We start from the raw sequence: 18,313 nt of genomic DNA, 5'->3' as shown, positions 1-18,313 counted from the left end.
ATGATGGCCGCTCCCTGTCACGGAGAGTGACGCCGTGCCTGTGAGCACGGCACTCATCAAGTGGCAGCAGCGAGGAACGCATCACTGTGATCTGCAGGGAAAGATTTTCATGGAGGGGATGCCAGGGGTGAGGCAAGTGGAGATGTTACACTCACACAGGGGAGCCTACATGGCCATGGCTCGCTGCAGCTGGTGCTGGCTGAGCCATACCACCCACAGCTCTGTGCCAGGTATCCGACTTCCTGACCCCATCCCCACAATCAGTCCAGCTACTGAGGGTAACACGCTCCAGAGGTGTCATTTTGAGCATTCAGAGCTGAATGCACAATCACTAGAACTAAAATCAGAGCATTTAAAGAGCAGCTCTGCAACTGCTTTTGCAGGGCTTTGCAGAGCAAGTGGGAGCAGAAGCAGAGGGAGAAGACCAACTCCTTTTCCCTTTAGAGGGCAGTGGTGTTCATCATACAAAAGCTGCTTTTTCAAGGAGGTAAATCCCTCATGGTTAACAAACGGGTCAGCAGCAGCAGAGCAGCAGCAAGGAATTTGCACCAGTGCTGAAGTGCACTGGGTGCACTGCACCGTGCAGGACAGCATCTCACCCTGATGTACTTTCTGTAATGCTCTGTGCAGGGGCTCATTAATTTCCCCTCATTTTCATGCACAGTAATCAGACAAGTAATTACGGTTCCACTGTGGCTTCCTTTCTCCCACCACACCACGAGCACAGCCCAGAGTGAAGCGCTCCTCACCATCAATGTTTGCCAAATTACTGCCTCCCTTCGAGCCAGATGAGCGCTTCCTGTGAGATTTAACCTGTTCAGGGAGCCAAAATAGAGCTGATTTTGAGGGCAGTACCAACCTTTTCATGGGCTTGGGCGAGGCCTCCCTCTCCAGGTTGGAGGAGGCGTGCTTCACGTGCATGGCGTTGTAGGAGGTGTGGGTGTACTCGTTCTCATCGCTGTAGTCAGGACCCAGCAGCGTTCGAGCCCACGTCCCCATGTCGTAGGGAGGCAGAGTCCCCCCAAACTCAGAGGGCAGGCATTCGGGGTGTATTAGCTGGTGGAGGCTGTTCAGGTTGTTCCCGTGAAGAAAGATCTTTAACAAATAAAAAAGAAAGTTCAAAGTCATCACCCACTCCTTACTTCATTAAGTACAATCACAGCAGCACTAATGGTGTGTGGGGCATCATTAGTTGACACTGCAGTTTCAGGTGGGAATTTCAAAAGCTCTCAGGGCTTACTCAGTTGGCAGAAGTGGGGGCATTAACTTCAGGGTGGGCAGCTGAAGAATTAGGCTGGTACTACTAACACTTCTGATTTGCTTGCTTTTGGCAGTTAACAATTTCAGTTTCTTAAGTACCAGATCAGGAGAAGCAGAAGTCAGGAATTATGACTGATTATTGCTGCTGTAAGAGGATAGAGGCTTACATGAAGAGCAGTGAGAAGAAAAGGGTGACAGTGGAGCTTACTAAAAGCAGGCATAAAGAGGACTTCAGCATCTGAGGGGGCCTCTAGCCCTGCACCCCAGGACAGACATTTCCAGGGGGGTATCAGGCTGTGTCACCACTCGGTGCTGCTTCAGCAACACTTGGTTCTCTAATCCCTCTTTGCTTTCAGCTGGGTCCTACCCTTTTCCTGCCTAGTCAGACCCAGCTCAGGGTGGACTCTGGGGTCTCCTGAGGGATTATTCAGCTGTTGTCTGGCAGACTGCAGAGAACAACTGGCTAGGATGACTGCAGACCCACCAATTCACTTGGGTTTCAGTGGAGAGGATCTGCCTCTTCTGCAGTGTGAGCAAACAGCCTTCAGGCATGGGTACCTTTGGTGGAAGCAAGTGAGTTAGCATCATGTGAAAACAGTCACCCTGCTGGAGGAATGTAATATGATTTTTTGCTCCTACAAAAAGAGTTGAACTGAATTTTCCCTCGCTTGCAAGCAACTTCAGCCAGGCCTGATAGTCCCTCCACATTGCCAGTTCTCTCTATCCCTGAGCATGTCCCAGTAAAATGTATCCGTGCTTTGTTAGTGATAACAAATTTCTAGCCCGTGGCCAAGTTATTGATTCAATCCAGACCATTCCAAACTCTAATTTTTAATAACAGCAGCAATTCTCTTATACCATATGGAAAATGGAGGGGGAAAAAAAAAAAAAAAAACTAGAAAAGAAAACAGGCAGCTACTTGGAAAATCCAGGTCTACAGGTTCCTCCCCACCCCCCACCCCCATCTAGTTACCCTTTTCCTTGTCTTGTCTTTGAGGAATGGTTTGATTAGCGTGTACAGGGCATGGATGTACCAGGGCTGATTGACAAAATGGACTCCTCCAAAACGTGCAGGAAAGCTGTCCTATAGAGAGAAAGAAAGGAAGGCAGTTAAGAGATGCAGTGCTTTACTCCAGCAGTCAATTGGATGAAAGTCGGAGGAAAAATCTGTCTCTTTCCATCTGCAAACGAGCACGGGGAGGGGGCAGGAGGAAAATGGAGAAGCAAAAAAGATGCCTGTAAGCGTTTGTATCAGTTTTCTCTGCGGACAGAGGCAGTCCCTTCGCCCCTCCACACACTGGCACATCAATTGCCGAGGAGATGCTGAAGATTTAAAGTCGGGTCTCCAGCCACTTCTCACGAACATTTTTTAACTCCGTCAGGGCATCTGACTCGGCCGGCCTGGGAAGTGAGAGGGGGTTGACGAGGGGAAGCTTTCTAATTTCTCATTGTACAGCGCAAGGCAAGCCCCCGGTTCCCACGCACAGCGCTGCTCAGAGCTCACCTTTTCACCCTTCGGCCTCCCTGCCTCCCCCTGCTAAAATCATCATTACAATGGCTGACCTTTCGGGGTGAGCAAGCAGCGTGTTACAGGGAGGAGGATGGGTGGGAAATGCTGATAAGTGAAGGTGTGGGGAGAGCGCACCATGGCAGCACCATGGAAACTGCGGGAGCCGCTGCCCGGCGCGGCACGAACAGCCCGGGCATCATTGACATGCAGCGAGCGTCCCGCTGGAGAGGCGCTCGCACAGCATCCTCCAGCATCCTCCGCCGGCTCGCCACGCCCAGCAGAGGAGGAGGTGGCGGCTGGCCGGTCTTTACAGGCTATTGTACATTGCGAGGGGTGTTTTGTACCTACGAGCTTATCCAACAAACGCCAGTCAAGGAAGAGCCTAGGATTTTTTTTTAATTTTTTTTTTTTCGGCGTGGCATAAATAATGGGACGACCGCTGCGGCTGTGTGCAAATACGCTTCCAAGGGGAGGAGAGCAGCCTGTCTCTCCGCTGTGAAGGGAATTCTGATGAAGCCGTCCTCATCTTGTGTGTGCTCCTAACCCCTACAGCTCAGCATGAAAAGCAGAGTATAATCAGGTCTCCTCCTTCAGGGCTTTGGCTCTGGGACCCAGGCAGGTTCCTTCCCCGCACAATTAGCACAGGGTGTCCTGGGGCTTTCTCTCGCCTTCCTCCCGAGCATCAGAGATTGAGCACAGCTGGTGAGAATACAGGGTGGATTTGTGAGATGATATGAAAAAATCCCCTTATACACCTGCTCTGCAGAGCTTCTGTGCTGTTTCAAGGTCAATTTTTCCCCCAGATTTAGCAATATGTATACATACAGCACCTCCTGGAACCCAGGGCACATCATCAGGACTCTCCACACTCTTTAGCTGTGGTTTGTCCTGGCTGACATCTAAAACCATACTAGAGTAATGTTTGTGAGCAGCCTCAGGTATTAAGTGATATCTTTTTCTTTTGCTATACAGTGAAATAAGCCACTTTCACCTCAGACAGGTGAGTAGATCTGAAATCATTACAAATCTGCATATTGGATATACTGTGAAGGACTATGGGGTAATCAGGCCAGCACAGAGGAGGACAAGCAGTGTAACATTACAGGTGATACCATTTTAAATTCCAGTAAATGATGAATTGAGCTTTTGAGACCCCATCTGGTCTGGGGTCCTTAGCCCATGAAAGATGTCAGCTTGCTAGAGTGAGTCCAGAGGAGGGCCAAAAAGATGATCAGAGGAATAGGAACCTTTTTTTCTAGGAACCTTTCCTACAAAACAGGCTGAGAGAGCTGGGGTTGTCCACTCTGGGGAAGGGAAGGCTCTGGGGAGACCTATTGCAGCCTTCCAGTACCTTAGGGAGGCTGCAAGGAGGGAGAGGGACTTCTTATCTGGGCAGATAGTTACAGGACAAGGTTTTAAATTAAAAGAAGGCTGGTTTAGATTAGATGCTAGAAAGCAATTCTTTTCTGAGAGGGTGCTGAGGAACTGGAACAGAGAAATTGTGGATGTTCCATCCCTGAAAGTGATAAAGGCCAGGTTTAATGGATCCTGAGCAATGTGAATTAATGAGTGGCATCCCTGCCATGGCAGAGGGATTGGAATAGATGACTTTTAAGATCCTTTCCAACCCTATGATTCTGTTCAGTGATTCTATGATTCCATGATTCTCTTTAGGGATGACATATGTCCTGTTGGGGTGTGCATTTTCAAAGAAGAGTATGTTTCCACTGCATTTCATGGGAGTTTAGGATGCAGATCTGGCTGAGATAAAGTGCTGCAGTGCTGCATGTTGCAGTGACTTCAACTGACTGCTGAGAAACTGCTGCAGAGTCTGAGCCCACCTAGTAAAACACATGGACTGACAGAAGTGTGAAGCCCAAAGTGATTTTCTACCATGTGATAACCCAAAATTGTGTTTTATAGCAGACCAGAGCCATAAAATGCCCATCTCATGCAAAATTCACAAATTCAGTTGCCTTCCTCACACATGGGAATGAAGCTTTTAAGATTTGGAGCTTTTCACAGATTATTCTAAAAAAAAAAAACAAACCTAAGACAAACTGGAAAGTTCCATATTTGCCTTTCTTTCTTTCTTTCTTTCTTTCTTTCTTTCTTTCTTTCTTTCTTTCTTTCTTTCTTTCTTTCTTTTCTTTCTTTTCTTTCTTTCTTATTAATTCTATATTTTTCAAGCTGGCTGCTATCCCACAAGTTGTAACTATAAGGAAGAAGTTTCTGACACCTTTGCTCTTTGGAAGTAAATTGTCACAGTTATTCCCAGGCTGTACTGTAGCAGCTAATGTCAGTGTAGAAAATCCAATCTGAGTCTGAACCACAAGAAAGTAAAGAAATGAAAGACTGGAAGCAGGGGAATAACTTTGAAACACAGAGATTTATAGTGACCTGAAAAAGAAAAAAAATTTGCCTTCCTGCTGGAATGCACAAATTATATTAATAATTTCTAGTGAGAAACATCAGTCAGTCTTCATTTTCAAGGGGGAACATGTATTTTTTAGGACCTGTTGACTAGCTTTAACAATACCCAGAAAGGCCCTAATACTGAGAATTATAGGAACCAGCCAGAGGTTTAAGCTAGCAGTCTGCCTCTAGAAAAAAAAGGAGCAGGATGCACTTTCTTATATGGAAAATTAATTTTATGTCCACCCAACGTAGGTTGTTGAGTCTATAAGCTAGCTTCTATCTCACACACCTGTGTTATAGGAAAACCCTTAATAGAACAATTTTATTTAAAGGCAATTGCTTTCTTTTAATTTTGAAGGTACACCAAAAAGTGCACAAAGATCCTTGAAAAGGAAGCATGACAGTCAAACAAACAAACAAACAAAAAAAAAAACTAACCGAAGAAGATTTTATTATATGTGTGTAACTTTCTTCTGAACTTTGTTCCCTGCCCTATTAAGCACATTAAGTTCAATTTGACCTTCATTCCTCAGTCCACCTGCTTTTGTAAGCCTGTCAATTAGAACAAGGACAAAGACTTTTTTTTTTAAAGGGAAAAAAAAAAACCAAACCCAAAGAAATTTGATATGGGAATCATCCAGAACTGTTTAGAACTGCAACATACTAATTTTGTAGAAGTCCCTAATTAGAGCAGAGCTGTCTTGGAAAGAAAAGCTCCTGTCTGGAGGTCTGCCTTGTGCAGTTCCAGGAAGATGTATGAGACATTTCCCACACCCCACTTAGTGTCTCTGCTGCTCTCCCTGGGGCAAGGTGAAAGTAGCTGAAATTGATTTTCTGCTGGAGAGCTTTTGCTTTTAGGAATTCTCTTTTGATTTCTCATGTCTTGTGATTCCTTGGGAAGGTCTATTTTATAATGAGGTACATTTTTGGAGTCCACTGTGAAATGGACTCTGGGATCATGGAGCCTCTTCTTAACCTGATTCCTTCTCAAAAATACCCAATCCTGAGGATATACTGGGTTTTATTCCAGTGTTATAAATGAAACATAGCACACATGAATTGTTCTAATTATTTTTGGGCATTACTGTCTTCTCCTCTGAAAACAAGGCTGGACACATTAGCATGTTGCTCAGCAATGAAATTACAGAGTTGATAAATACATCCAATCCCATCCTAACCAAGCTAACCTGCTCCTTAGCAATAGCAGGGAATCACAGAATGGGTCAGGCTGGAAGGGACCACAGCCATCAGGTCCAAATTCCCCGCTCAAGCAGGGTCATCCCAGAGCACATGGCACAGAACTGTGTCCAGATGATCCTTGAGTATCTCCAGTGAGGGAGACTCCACAACTCCTCTGGGCAATCTGTTCCAGTTCTCACCCTGGAGCACAGGAAAGTTCTTCCTCATGTTTAGGTGGAACTTCCCATGCATCAGCTCTTACCCATTCCCTCTTGCCCTATTGCACTTGCTGGGGAGGCATCTGCCCCTTCATCAGAGTCATTGATGAATAAGTTAAACTGAACCTTGTGGGACACCACTAGTGACAGGACCCCAACTTGACTCTGTGATACTGATTGTGGCCCTCTGGGATCTGCCTTTGAGCAGATCCACCTCACTGTACACTCATCCAATCCACACTTCAGTGAAAGAACTTCAGATATCTTCTTGGACAGCTGGCTCGCTCCACAGTCAGACCAGGCCTTCTTCACTGAGACTTGAATTGATCTAAAATAAGGAATATATCTATCAAGGTGCTGCAGTGGCACCTTCCCAGAGCAACAGAGGCAAACTGAGAGGGAGAAAATAGTCCAAACATAGAGTTTGAGTTGATTTAATGAAACTGGGGCCATTGATGGGCCTATTCTTTTGCCTGATTTGTCTTTGTTTTGCCTTATATATTTGCTTCTTTTCTGTTTTCAGTTATTCTCCTCTTTATCATGCCTAAAGAGAAAGTAGTGAACATAGTGGAGTTGCAACAGACCCCCCCCAAACCTATGCAGGCTTCAATACATCTTTCATTTCAGATAGAAGAAGGGTCTCCAAGCTTGCAGGTCAGAGCAAAATGTTATGGGGATCATCGTTTCCCATCTCTGCTCAGACCTCCTGTGCAGAAAAATTCTTGAACTGAGCCTGGAACTGAAAACCTTTGGTCCATAATATTCCATTTAATAGCTTAGGAGGGGTGCTTGGAAGCTATGAGGCTGATTAGAGACAATTGTTCTTTCTTTCTGCCTGTTCTTGCCATGAAAACACCTATTTCTTTTGGCATGAGCATGCATCAGAAACCTTTTACTATGATGTTGTTTGGAACTGCCTGGAAGCTAAAAATCAACATGATTTTCCAGCAGCTCCTCACGCCAAAGTGTGTCGGGAACGCAAAGACATCTTTGGAATATGAAAAATAGGAATGAATCCAGCCTGATTCTCAAGGTCATTCCTTTCAAACTACATGAATTGACATCATATACCAAAGACCTGAGCTCAAAATCCATATTACAGCATATTTCTAGGTTACAGAATGTCTGAATTTTGAGAAATAAGCATTTTTAAAGTGCTTTCATAACCTTTGCCCTTCCTAATCAGAAAACCAAGCACACACCCCAATGAACTTCTATCTCAACTATACTTGACAGTTTACTACAAATCCAAATACAATTCCCCTGGAAAGAAAATAATTTCCCTCAGATTCAGGAAGATATCAGCCATAAACAAAACTGTTTAAAGTGAAATGTCATGTAAATTGAGGATAAAAACAGCATCTTCAGGCCTGTCCTCTTACATAATCAATTCCCAAAGTGGATTAAAGCTCCCAGTGATGGTATTAATAGTTCAGGAAGATTTTATTAATAGTTCAGGGATAGTTTCTCTATGGAGAATTTCCATGAGTGTGTGATTTTAATGAATTGGCACAATAAGGGAAGGAGGATTTCTACTCTTCAGCTCTTCAGCTTCAGATCCAAATTCAGCCTCTGAAAGAGTGACAGTGCTTGAAAGTCACTGTTCCCTGATTTTACAACTTTGTCAGATATTGGATAGGCTGTGTCCATCAAAAACCTGCTCCTGAGCATGTTCAAATGAATTCCATGTGATGCCCTTGGTATGGACAGAGTGGGTTGTTGAATAGGGCATGCTAGGCAAGAAGGCAAAGTGTCCTTCCATTGCTGCAATTTCAGCTTCTAATTTTAATGCAGCTCCTAAGAGATGGATGTTTAGTTTGGCAGGAGGCAGGACCAGGGCCGCTGGGACTGGGCTGCTCCTGCACCTCTGCAGGTGTTCCCTGGGGCTGCAGGAGCTGGGGCTGCTCTCCCTCACCTTCTGCAGTGCCTCCACTGATCCCAGGCACGTTCCCAATCTCCACCCCAACAAGTTGCTTGTCTTTCTCTTATCTCTTTTTGCTCCCCTGTGTTTTTGAAGAGATGGGAATGCAAAATTAATGTTGCCGGTGGCAATAATCGCAAATCGCTTGCTTCTACCTTGGCATGCCCTCAGAGTACATGGGGCTTGAAAATAGCTGCAGAGCAGGGGAAAAACAGTAAAAAGAAAGACATTAGGGCTAGCAGTATGGCAATTCTAACCTGCTTGAATACAACCATAAAAAGAACTCTTGCAATCGTGAAGAATTCATTGATTTTGGGTAAGCTGTGACTGTAATTGCTCCCACCAAAATGCTCTCTTTTCTTTGAAGCACTAATAGCAAAGGACTGGAGCGAAATCATGGGAAATTGTGAGTTCTTGGTTTATTTTTACATCTCATACCCACATATGTAGATGAAGATGCTCTGAAGTACTTCTGTCAGAGAACCAGAACTGCAAAATGAACACTGGGATACATTCTCCAAGGCATTTTTTCATAATGTTTGCTATCTCTCCTGCTACATTCAGTAACTTTAAAAATTCAGTCATTTGCAGTGGGTTTCTCCCAGTCATTATTGCACACTAGTGAGGTCCTACAGAGCATCTGTTCATGGGTATTGGCAGATGGCACCAATAAATCAGGTTATAGAACACAGATTTGCTCAGTAAACTTTGATTTGTCCTGATAGAATCATGCTGTCATGTCATCTGGTCTAACAAAATAAGCTGTAACCTTGGGGCAAAAGGGGGTTTTCTTCACTACCTTTTTGCAAGAAACCCTTTTCTGAACCAGCTCAGAATAATTTAGGAACAGAAAATTTTCTAGAAGCAGTAACTCTGTTGGATTGACACCATGTCCTGGTGCTACTTTTTTGCTTGGCATGTACCCCTCTTTTATACACTAAAGGTAGAGAGTAAGGCTTCCTCCAGAAACAACAAAAAAATAGATAAATAAATTATATTAATAGAGAAACAGCAGGTTCATTCAGGGGCTTGGTTGAGGGGGTTTATAGGGAAGAGAGGAATTCAAAATGTGATCAAAAAGTAAAACCCAGGGCACTGAGACACTAATTTGGAAGTAGCTCATGCATGTGTGCAACTGGGGTGCTGCAGACTGCTCTAGATTAGGTCATATTAGGTAAGGCCAGATCAGGATGCTTCTGGTGGAACAAGAAGAGTGACAGTCACCCACTAAGCTAAGCAGGGGTAGTTTGGGTCACAGGCAGGTTAGGAAGGGACATGAATTAGCTGGAGGCTATTTTTCAGAGTTAGTTTAGGAAGCTGGATGATCTTTGCAGCCAGCTCCAGCAAACCAGGCTGCATTGTCTCCAGTGTTCTGATTTTTGGTGTAAACTGTAGCTCAGAAACCTGTTTATATTCAGCTTTCCTAAGGCAGGGTAACTGCAAGCTGAGTTGCTTCTATTCCTGTATCTCACTGAATGTGAACGTCTGAAATTAGTTGTGGGGGTAGGAAAAATCAGCAGGAAGATCATCAAAGCTGAAAGCAGTTGTGGGCTTAATTAGAAATGGCAAAACGTGCTGGGCACAGAGCAAGCCTGGCCTGGAGACCTGCTGGGCAAGCACAGCTCAGCAGGGATGTGTCACACACCAAGCCCTGGGCTGAGTGTGACCCCTGAGCTTTGGCTGCTCATTCCAAATCATCATGGCAATAAAGTCCCTGTGCCAGATTTGGGTTACTGAGAGGAGTGACCTCCCTCCAGTCCCTTCTCCCTGACACCAGGAGATAAAGTGGTGTGTTTCATCTCCACTTGAGCTGTTGGTGGGCGTTTGTGGGTGTGAGCTGCTCTCAGTTTTGGGGTTGTGGTAAATAAGTAGGTGTCGTATTTTGAGCTAAAATTTTAGCTTTTATTTTAATAAGACTTTAATGCAGGGCATTCTGAAGTGAAATGCCCACCAGCAGAATGAGCACCTCCACCAAAGAAAGTAACAGTCAGCATTAAGACAGCTTTAACCAAGGAGCATCCTAATTCCCTAGCACCTGGAAAAGAAACTCCTCAAGAGCACTGGGGTTGAAAGTTTAGCATTGAAAACTTGACCCAAAAAACATTCTATTTTTAATATATACTTTTTGAAAAAGAATAGAGAGAATAAGGGTTTTTTGAAAGTAATTTTTTAGAGTTAAGCTTTAAACCAAATTAGTTAGTACCATTAACCACTATAGTAAAGAACACCACTGTTTTCTTTATCTTATCTTATTTGGAGCTCTCTCTTCAGAGATACTTTTATTTCCATAGACAGACCTTGCACTGATCCTGAAGGGCAGTAGATCTGTAGGACACTATGATTGAAAGCACAGGGAGTGAAGGAGTTTGAGCAAAGAAGGTGGCACTGAGGCAAATTCAGCAGCATTTAAAAGGGTCTTGAAAAGAATGAGTTGAGTGCATGCAAAGTCAGTAATGAAAAGCATAACAAACAGCATTTATGCCTTATTTCTTGTCCAGTACTGAGATTTTAAACAAAAAACCCTGTATGGGTTTTTTGTACCCTGTCTCTTTAGATATGCGTTGTTATGCTGAGATTCTCTACGCTGTCTTTGTAATACATTTATTCTAATTTTTTTTCACACTGTCACTTGCATGTATGTATATATATATATATATATACACACATACACATGTATACATGCACACATATGTGGACATATATTTGTATTTACACTTGCTCTCTATTGAAATAGTTGGGCCTGAGCAAAGGGCAATGAAGGCCAAACTGCCATGGTGAGGACAAATGCCCACAGCATTAGTTAAAGCAGCCAAAGAAAAGCAATTAAAAAGGTCTTGTGGCACTTGCATTGCTTCTCAGGAGACCTATTGACTTTGCAGAGAAGCTTTTCATCTTTGCCTGTGGAAGCACCAAGGTATTAAACAGAACTCCTAAAGTCGCATTACACTTGTGTTGTGATTGAAAGCTGATGATGGAGGAAAGGAGATTTTGTTATTTATAGTGCTAGGCAACCTATTTGCTGCTGAACAGAAGTCTGATCTAGCCTGGCTTGAACAATGCATGGAATCATCTTAAAAGCAGCATGGAAAGGAGATTATAAACCATCATTGTGGTGAGATTATAACCTAGCATGGTCAGAAGAAAATGATCAAACAATTTTCTTATTGGCAATTGTTGATGGACTGAAACAAAGTATTTGATGGAAATCATTCATTTTCCAGTAAATATCCTTGCATCTAGCAGTAAGTTAAAATAATCCTTTGTGTTGACTCCTCTGTACAAGTCCTTGTAGGTCTCACAGGCTCTTAGCACTCATTTTCTCAAGCTATCTGTTAAACAAGAGCTAGATTCCTGTCTTATTACACAAAGAATTTTGTATTTTACTCTAATTTGTTTGAGATGGAAGCCTCATTTTAAAATTCAAGGTTTCCCTTCATCTAGCACTTGCACAACCCTTTTTTAAAACAAGTTTTTTGGTCCCTGTCAGCTTTGATAAATGTCCCATAGTGATAAGTGTCCCATGGTGAAGACATATTTTCCATTTTTATTGTCTTTCAACAGGAGTGTGTGAATATGTTTGTATGTGTATGAGAGCAAACCCCATGAGCTACTTTGTTTTAAAGGGAGTCAAAATGCCAAATGCCTGCACACTGGGGGAGACCCAGCTCTTGGTGGGTGCAATATGAGACAGCTCACACTGCCTCAGATTAACACCTGATAGCAGCATCACCTTTGCCTCATATACAGCCTCTTATTCTTCAGACCAAGAGAAGCCTAAGGAAAAAAAACCCACCCTCTAATTTTTTGCGTGATTCAGTCTCTGTCCTTGTCCAGTCTCCAAGTGAGATTGCTTTGCTGTCTTATCCTTTCATGCTGAAGGGAAAATTGTTTTGTGTACAAAGTCCCACATAGTCATCACACTGATTTAACAGAAGCAGACCAATGTGTCAGTTCTGCAATAAAACATAATCTCTTTGTGTCTGCCCTTTTGTGATCTCTTTCTCTCTGTATTTTTTTTAATAACAGAGCAGTGCCTTGGTAATGAGAAACCTGACCATAATTTAATGTCCTTGGAATAAGTTTTGATAATAAAAAAATACGAGTCATGTTAAAAATACATGTGGAAAGATATAAAGGTACATTGTGGAAAATATATTTTTAGGAAAGCTATTTTTACAATATCAGACTGCAATTCAAGTTTCATGACATTTTCAACAACATGCATTTAAGAAACGCGTCATGAAGACCATTTTCTTAGTGAAGAGCCTTGTGCTGTGCTGTACAAAGAATTGATATTTTTCACTGATGTTTTCCCTTGTGGTTATAAAAGCAGGCATTGCTAATAGCACCAACAATAGCTAAGATTGTCTGATTGTCTGACTTGTGGCAACTTTGCTGTAGTTACACATTTTGGGCCCAAAAATTTCAACAGAGAGCCAGACATATTTTTATGGGAACAGTGTTGGAAGCTGGGGGTGGGATGACAGTCTCTCCATAGGCTTAGAGAGAAAAAATATTGTTTTCTGCACATCAAAGTATTTCTATGATTATTGGAGGGTGGAGATTTAAATCTCAGAGCTTTTGGAGCATGGACCCAACCTTTCACAAAAGGTTTTCCTGGCACACGTGGATTTAATGACACAGAGATAATTTGCAACTCTGTGTATGTGTGTATCCAAACTCAGTCAAGGAATTGTGGAGGCTGTTTCATAGGCCAATTAGTCACGGCCTCTTGCCTTAAAAGCTATGATCAGTCAAAATTCTTGGAGTTCATTAGCTATGTTCCCCCAACAGAGAGGGAGGCTGCAGCCCCAGCCCACAGGTGGGAGGTGGAGCTCTCTCTGCAGTGGTTTCTCCCAGAGATGTCATAAAGCACTCAGGTGTCGTCAGGGCCCCCGAAGCTGCACTTTGATACTCAGATTTTTCCTTTCCTAAGTGCGTGACTTTGCCATTTCGATGTTCTTTTTGTGCTGTGTTCACCACCTAAAGCAATGCTAGGCAGCAGTCAGTGCAGCTCATTGCATAATCACTCAGAATCAGGGCTTTTGTCACTTTGGCAGCATTAAATGTCACCTAAACTTTGTACTCTTTGCTACACAAAATACATGCTTATACTCTCTGCAATGGCTCTTTCATTTCCACAACACATCCTCCCTTCAGTTCACACTTTTTATTCCTCACTACCTGGCTTTACTGCCACCTTAACTCTGACTACAAAACAGCTTTAAAAGAGAGCATTAGAAAAATGGTGATGTCTGTGTAGGTGCAAAAAAATTTCTGATGTCTGTGTAGGTGCAAGAAAAGCAGAGCATTAACAAGTGCAGTTCCTCAGTCTTTCCAGTATCATTAGCCAAGCATGGATATCAAGCTGTGGATGTAGTACCAGGTCACTGTTCAGCCCTTTGGCATCCTGTATGTCATCTGCTCCCACTACAGACCCTAACAGAAGCAGTCTGAGACTTGCCAGTGAAGATTATTGCCTGAGTAGCGCTTGCCCTGCCTTCTCTAAAAAGTTATTCTAAATTGTGTTTTCAGGCACCACAGCATCATGCAAGCTCATGATTCTTCCACTCTCTGGTTCTACTCCTTAAAAATTTGCTCTGATTATTTTTTTCAGGGCCAAGAGCAGGGAAAAAGTTTCTTTGAATTTGCTAAAACTACTGTGCACAGGAAGGTGTGACCCCATTTCTCAGCCACCTCAGATTAAAAAATATACAAATTCTTTTCATATTGAGTTAAAGTCACACATTAAGTACTGCTACATGAAATCTTAAATGAATTAAGTTTTTTCCATGCAGAGACTGGATGGAAAAAGGGGTATCCTCTGTCCTATCTCTGGACATCATTAAATTTGCAAGGTAGGTACTGGACAGCCTATCTGTACCTTCTTTTTTGAAGGCTTCCCATCAAGAACTCTTCTCACATAATTGTAGGCAGTAGCATGTCCTCCTTATTAAACTCCAAACACGGGGTGCCAGTGCAAATTTGCAAATTACTTGGTGTCATTGCAAGATTTTTGGCACAGTGGCATGTATTGTCCCTCTAGCAAATGGCAGAGATTTTGTTTGGAGTGGTAGTGCTTAGTTGTAATTTCAAAGTTTGCCGTGCTTTAAGCTATGAGTGGGATCTGATCTTCCAAACTAACTTACCCCATGATTCTGTGGTATTTCATATGTTAAGATACATGTGCATGTCAAGTTGTCAGACTGTTCCTGCCCTGTCATGTTCCACACTTACTATTGACTGATCACTGGTTACTCAGGACTTCAGGTTACAGCTTCCATTTAAAGCTGAAGCTTTTATCATCTTTATAATATGCCATAGAATTTATTATAGAAATAGGCAGGAAGGTAAGGCTTATTTATTATCTGCTTTGCTGCAAACCCCATATTATGAGCATAAATGACAGCAATAAACAAAAGAAAATAACCTGTTCAGACCAGAAGAAAATCTATACCACTAACTCCCTGCATTGAACAGTTGTTCCAAGAATGAAGGATTTCCTTGTTATTAGGAATGTGCCAGGTGAAGAGAAGTTATCAGAAAAGCTGCATTCCCTATTACCTGCTACAGAGTGTTGCACATGTGCAATGCATATTAATCCCACTTATGTCCATCAACTCAATTAAAACCTCCCCATTATTGAAATCTATAACTGGCACAGAAAGGCACCCGAGCTTAGTAAAGAGTGTTCATTATGCTGTTCACTGGACAGCTCTCCAGTAGTGCTAGGTTATTTCTGGAAGGAAGTAAAATATTTTAGCTGAATATCCAGAAATTTGAAAAACATTTGGAGATTCCAGCCAAGGCCAATGTTTTTCTGCAAGTGTTAGTGAGAAGCTAATAGTATTACTGGATGCTTCAGTAATTTGCAGATGCTTCATCTGGGTGCTTTGTGGGGTTTTTTTGCTTTTTTTTTTGACAATGACACACTTTTATCATATGTATACTGTAATGTACATGTTCAGTACATCTTTGCACAGAACCTGAAGGTAAGTTCCACTGACAACACACTTACTGTGCAGAGGTTACATTAATATATTTCCCCACTTCTGTCAGGACCTGTTTGGGAAAATTGGTTCACCACTTTTTGGCAACTGGTACCATCAGCTTCAAAATTTTAAGAATAAAAAGTTAACAAGCATTTTTTTCCCACCAAATTATCTCCTCTAGGTACTGTGTTGTTTCAGTTTTTTGGTTGCATCTTAGATGCATTGTGTTATACAGCCTGGGAGATCTCTTAAATAGGTTCTGCTATTTGAACTGATTGAATTGTGAATGGGATCAGACTATAAAAATCTGCTCAGTGTGAAATCCACTGCTGCATACACCAAATTCCTCACTCAAGATGATTATTGAACAACTGATTTTCTCAATAATAAACAGTAAGAAAATCTCCTAAAAGAAAAACAGAGAAGTTAAACAATTTGTCAAAATCAAAACTCTTTCAGACCACAGAAGGTAGTTGAAGTAGTTTGCCCAGTACTTCAGTCTGTATCCAAAAAGCAGGAGTGCCAGTGTTAAGGTAGCTCAGTTTCTGACAGAGAAGTTGTAAAGCAACTTGATTGGTGAAATTATTTTGGGAAAAGAAGGTTTATTATGAAAGATTATAAAAGCAATTTAAGCACTACAGTCAAGATAAAGGGAAATGTGAGATGTTTGTTTTCAAACAAACAATTCAATATAGTAAAAATAAAAATTTGGCTGTGATTTATAGAAAGGTAAAAAAGTTTAAAAAATTTTAGAATTCAGTTTGTGATAAAATCACAGATTCTGGGAAAAATTATTCAAAGAAATGCATACTGAAATACCCAGAATCTATTTAGAACAAAGCATTTGAAGGACCTGCCTGAAATTTGAGAAGGTTAAATGCTGCTTTGGTGTTGTGAACATGAAAATACCCCCACAATTTTTCTGCAAATGAGACTGAGGCAGGAAAGCCTAACACCAGCAGTGTGGGAATCCACAATCCCACGATGGAGAAACACAGGGTGGACAAACAACCCACACAAGATAATATCTGCAGTTTGTGAAAGGATCACAGCACCTCACAGGCATTTAAAAGCATCAGGAGAGATCTGTAGAGGAAGAAACACCCTTCTTCCTCATGGCAGCCAGGGAAATCAGCACAGCATCATAGACTCATGGAATATGTTGAGTTGGAAAGGACCCACAAGGATCATCAAAATCCAACCCCTGGCCCTTCACAGCACCATCCCCAAGAGTCACACCAGAGAGTGGGACTGAGAGCGTTGTCCAAATGCTTCTTGAACTCTGCCAGGCTTGGGGCTGTGACCACTTCCCTGGGGAGCCTGATCCAGTGCCCAACAACCCTCTGGAAAAAAAAACCCTTTTCATAATATCCAGCCTTAACCTCCCTGGACACACCTGCAGGCCATTCCCTTGGATCCTGTCACTGGTTACCATAGAGAAGAGATCAGTCCTTTCCCTCCTCTTCCCTGTCCACAGAACACAACTGATTTTCCATGATATTTAGGTGCACCAGAGACACCAGTATCAGCAAAGACTATTCACTTTTGGTAGGAGTGAAACTCTGGTCATATAGAGGTTAACTTTTATTATATAACAAATTTGTGCCACTGAATGTTTGGACAAGGAATAATATTAAAATTTAGGGAAAAGTAAAAATTTCTAATAGTACCAGAAGTAAAAAAATGCTTATTATTGAGCTAAAAGGATGCCAGTTCTGGATCTCAGAGACTGAATTCATGCAATGGACAGACAATTGTTGGCAGCAACTAAAAAGGAACCTAAGGATGCTTCTGGGAAATAAAGGAACTCTCAACAGAGTATGAAATAGAGATGATAGGGTCAAGATGGTCCAAAGCTCATCTACCCAGGAAAGCTTCTCTTGCCATAATTTGGGCTACAATAAGAGAAGCCTATTGCTCTAGGGAGGAAAGTATAATGAAGAAGAGCAAGTGAATGCATTGTGCTTACAGATCAAGCAGAAAGCAAGCAAAACATTGAAATATTTCATTTGCATACGAATGACCTGAAAATGGCATCTATCACAATGTCTCTAATGAGGAACTGAAAAGGCAGTAACACTCTGGGAGGTGACCTTATGAAACTCAGGCATCCATACATGCATGATCATAATCTCTTCATAAAATTATTTCCTTGGAATGCCATTGGGTTGCACTTGGAGCCACAAGGCTTTTTCTTGAAAATTCAAAATCTTTGACAGTGCAAACAGTACTTTACACACAGTAAGTTACACACAAATGATGGGGGGAAAGTGTAAAAAAAATCCCATCTGGAGGCCTCAAGTAACTCAGAAATGCTGACATAAACTAAACAAATTAAGATGTAAAATGTAAAGATAAATTCCAGTGGAACTCCCTGGGAATGTCTCCCCCAGCAGACTCCTCACATGAGGGGGCCAAAAGGAAATTTGCACCTATCAAGCTGCCTGCAGGACCAGCTTGAGAGAGCTTCTAAGACACACACAGGAAGGGTAGGTCACAACCCAGTCTGAATTTAATGTGAAATTACCATGGCACCAATGATGCACTGGAGGTCACAGGAACTCTGAAGACAAGATGCCTGTGCTTGTCAGGCAGCTGTCAGAGTCACTTTGGTCTCACAGGTACCTTGAGACAGATAGAGCAAAGCAGCAAGTCCAGTATGGTTTGAGGAATGTGATGAAGGTGGGAAGCAGTCATGGCAATGTGCAGTGAACTTGTCCTGGGTGCAAGCCACACTGCTGCAGCAGATGGACACAAGCAGAGGAGGAATGGGTTTCCTCATCTGAGACAGCTGAGCTCAAGGACCTGGGACAGC

The 18,313-nt window shown here is 42.5% G+C and overlaps 1 protein-coding gene across 1 annotated transcript in view; it reads right to left on the bottom strand.

The window, feature by feature from the left end:
• Nucleotides 1–18,313, bottom strand: part of CLVS1 (clavesin 1) — a 98,478-nt gene that overhangs the window by 17,535 nt on the left and 62,630 nt on the right. Inside the window, exons 4-5 of the mRNA XM_071420098.1 lie at nt 2,234–2,344; nt 860–1,095 (exon numbers count right to left, since the gene is read on the bottom strand). Of these exons, the coding sequence (XP_071276199.1) occupies nt 860–1,095; nt 2,234–2,344 (347 nt within the window). The remainder of the gene's footprint in view (nt 1–859; nt 1,096–2,233; nt 2,345–18,313) is intronic.

The sequence above is a fragment of the Agelaius tricolor genome, unplaced genomic scaffold, assembly GCF_023055355.1.
Source record: "Agelaius tricolor isolate 1412-34295 unplaced genomic scaffold, bAgeTri1.0.p SCAF_2, whole genome shotgun sequence".
NCBI lineage: Eukaryota > Metazoa > Chordata > Aves > Passeriformes > Icteridae > Agelaius > Agelaius tricolor.
Note: the sequence above shows the minus strand (reverse complement) of the source record. Positions and strands in the feature narration are given on the sequence as shown.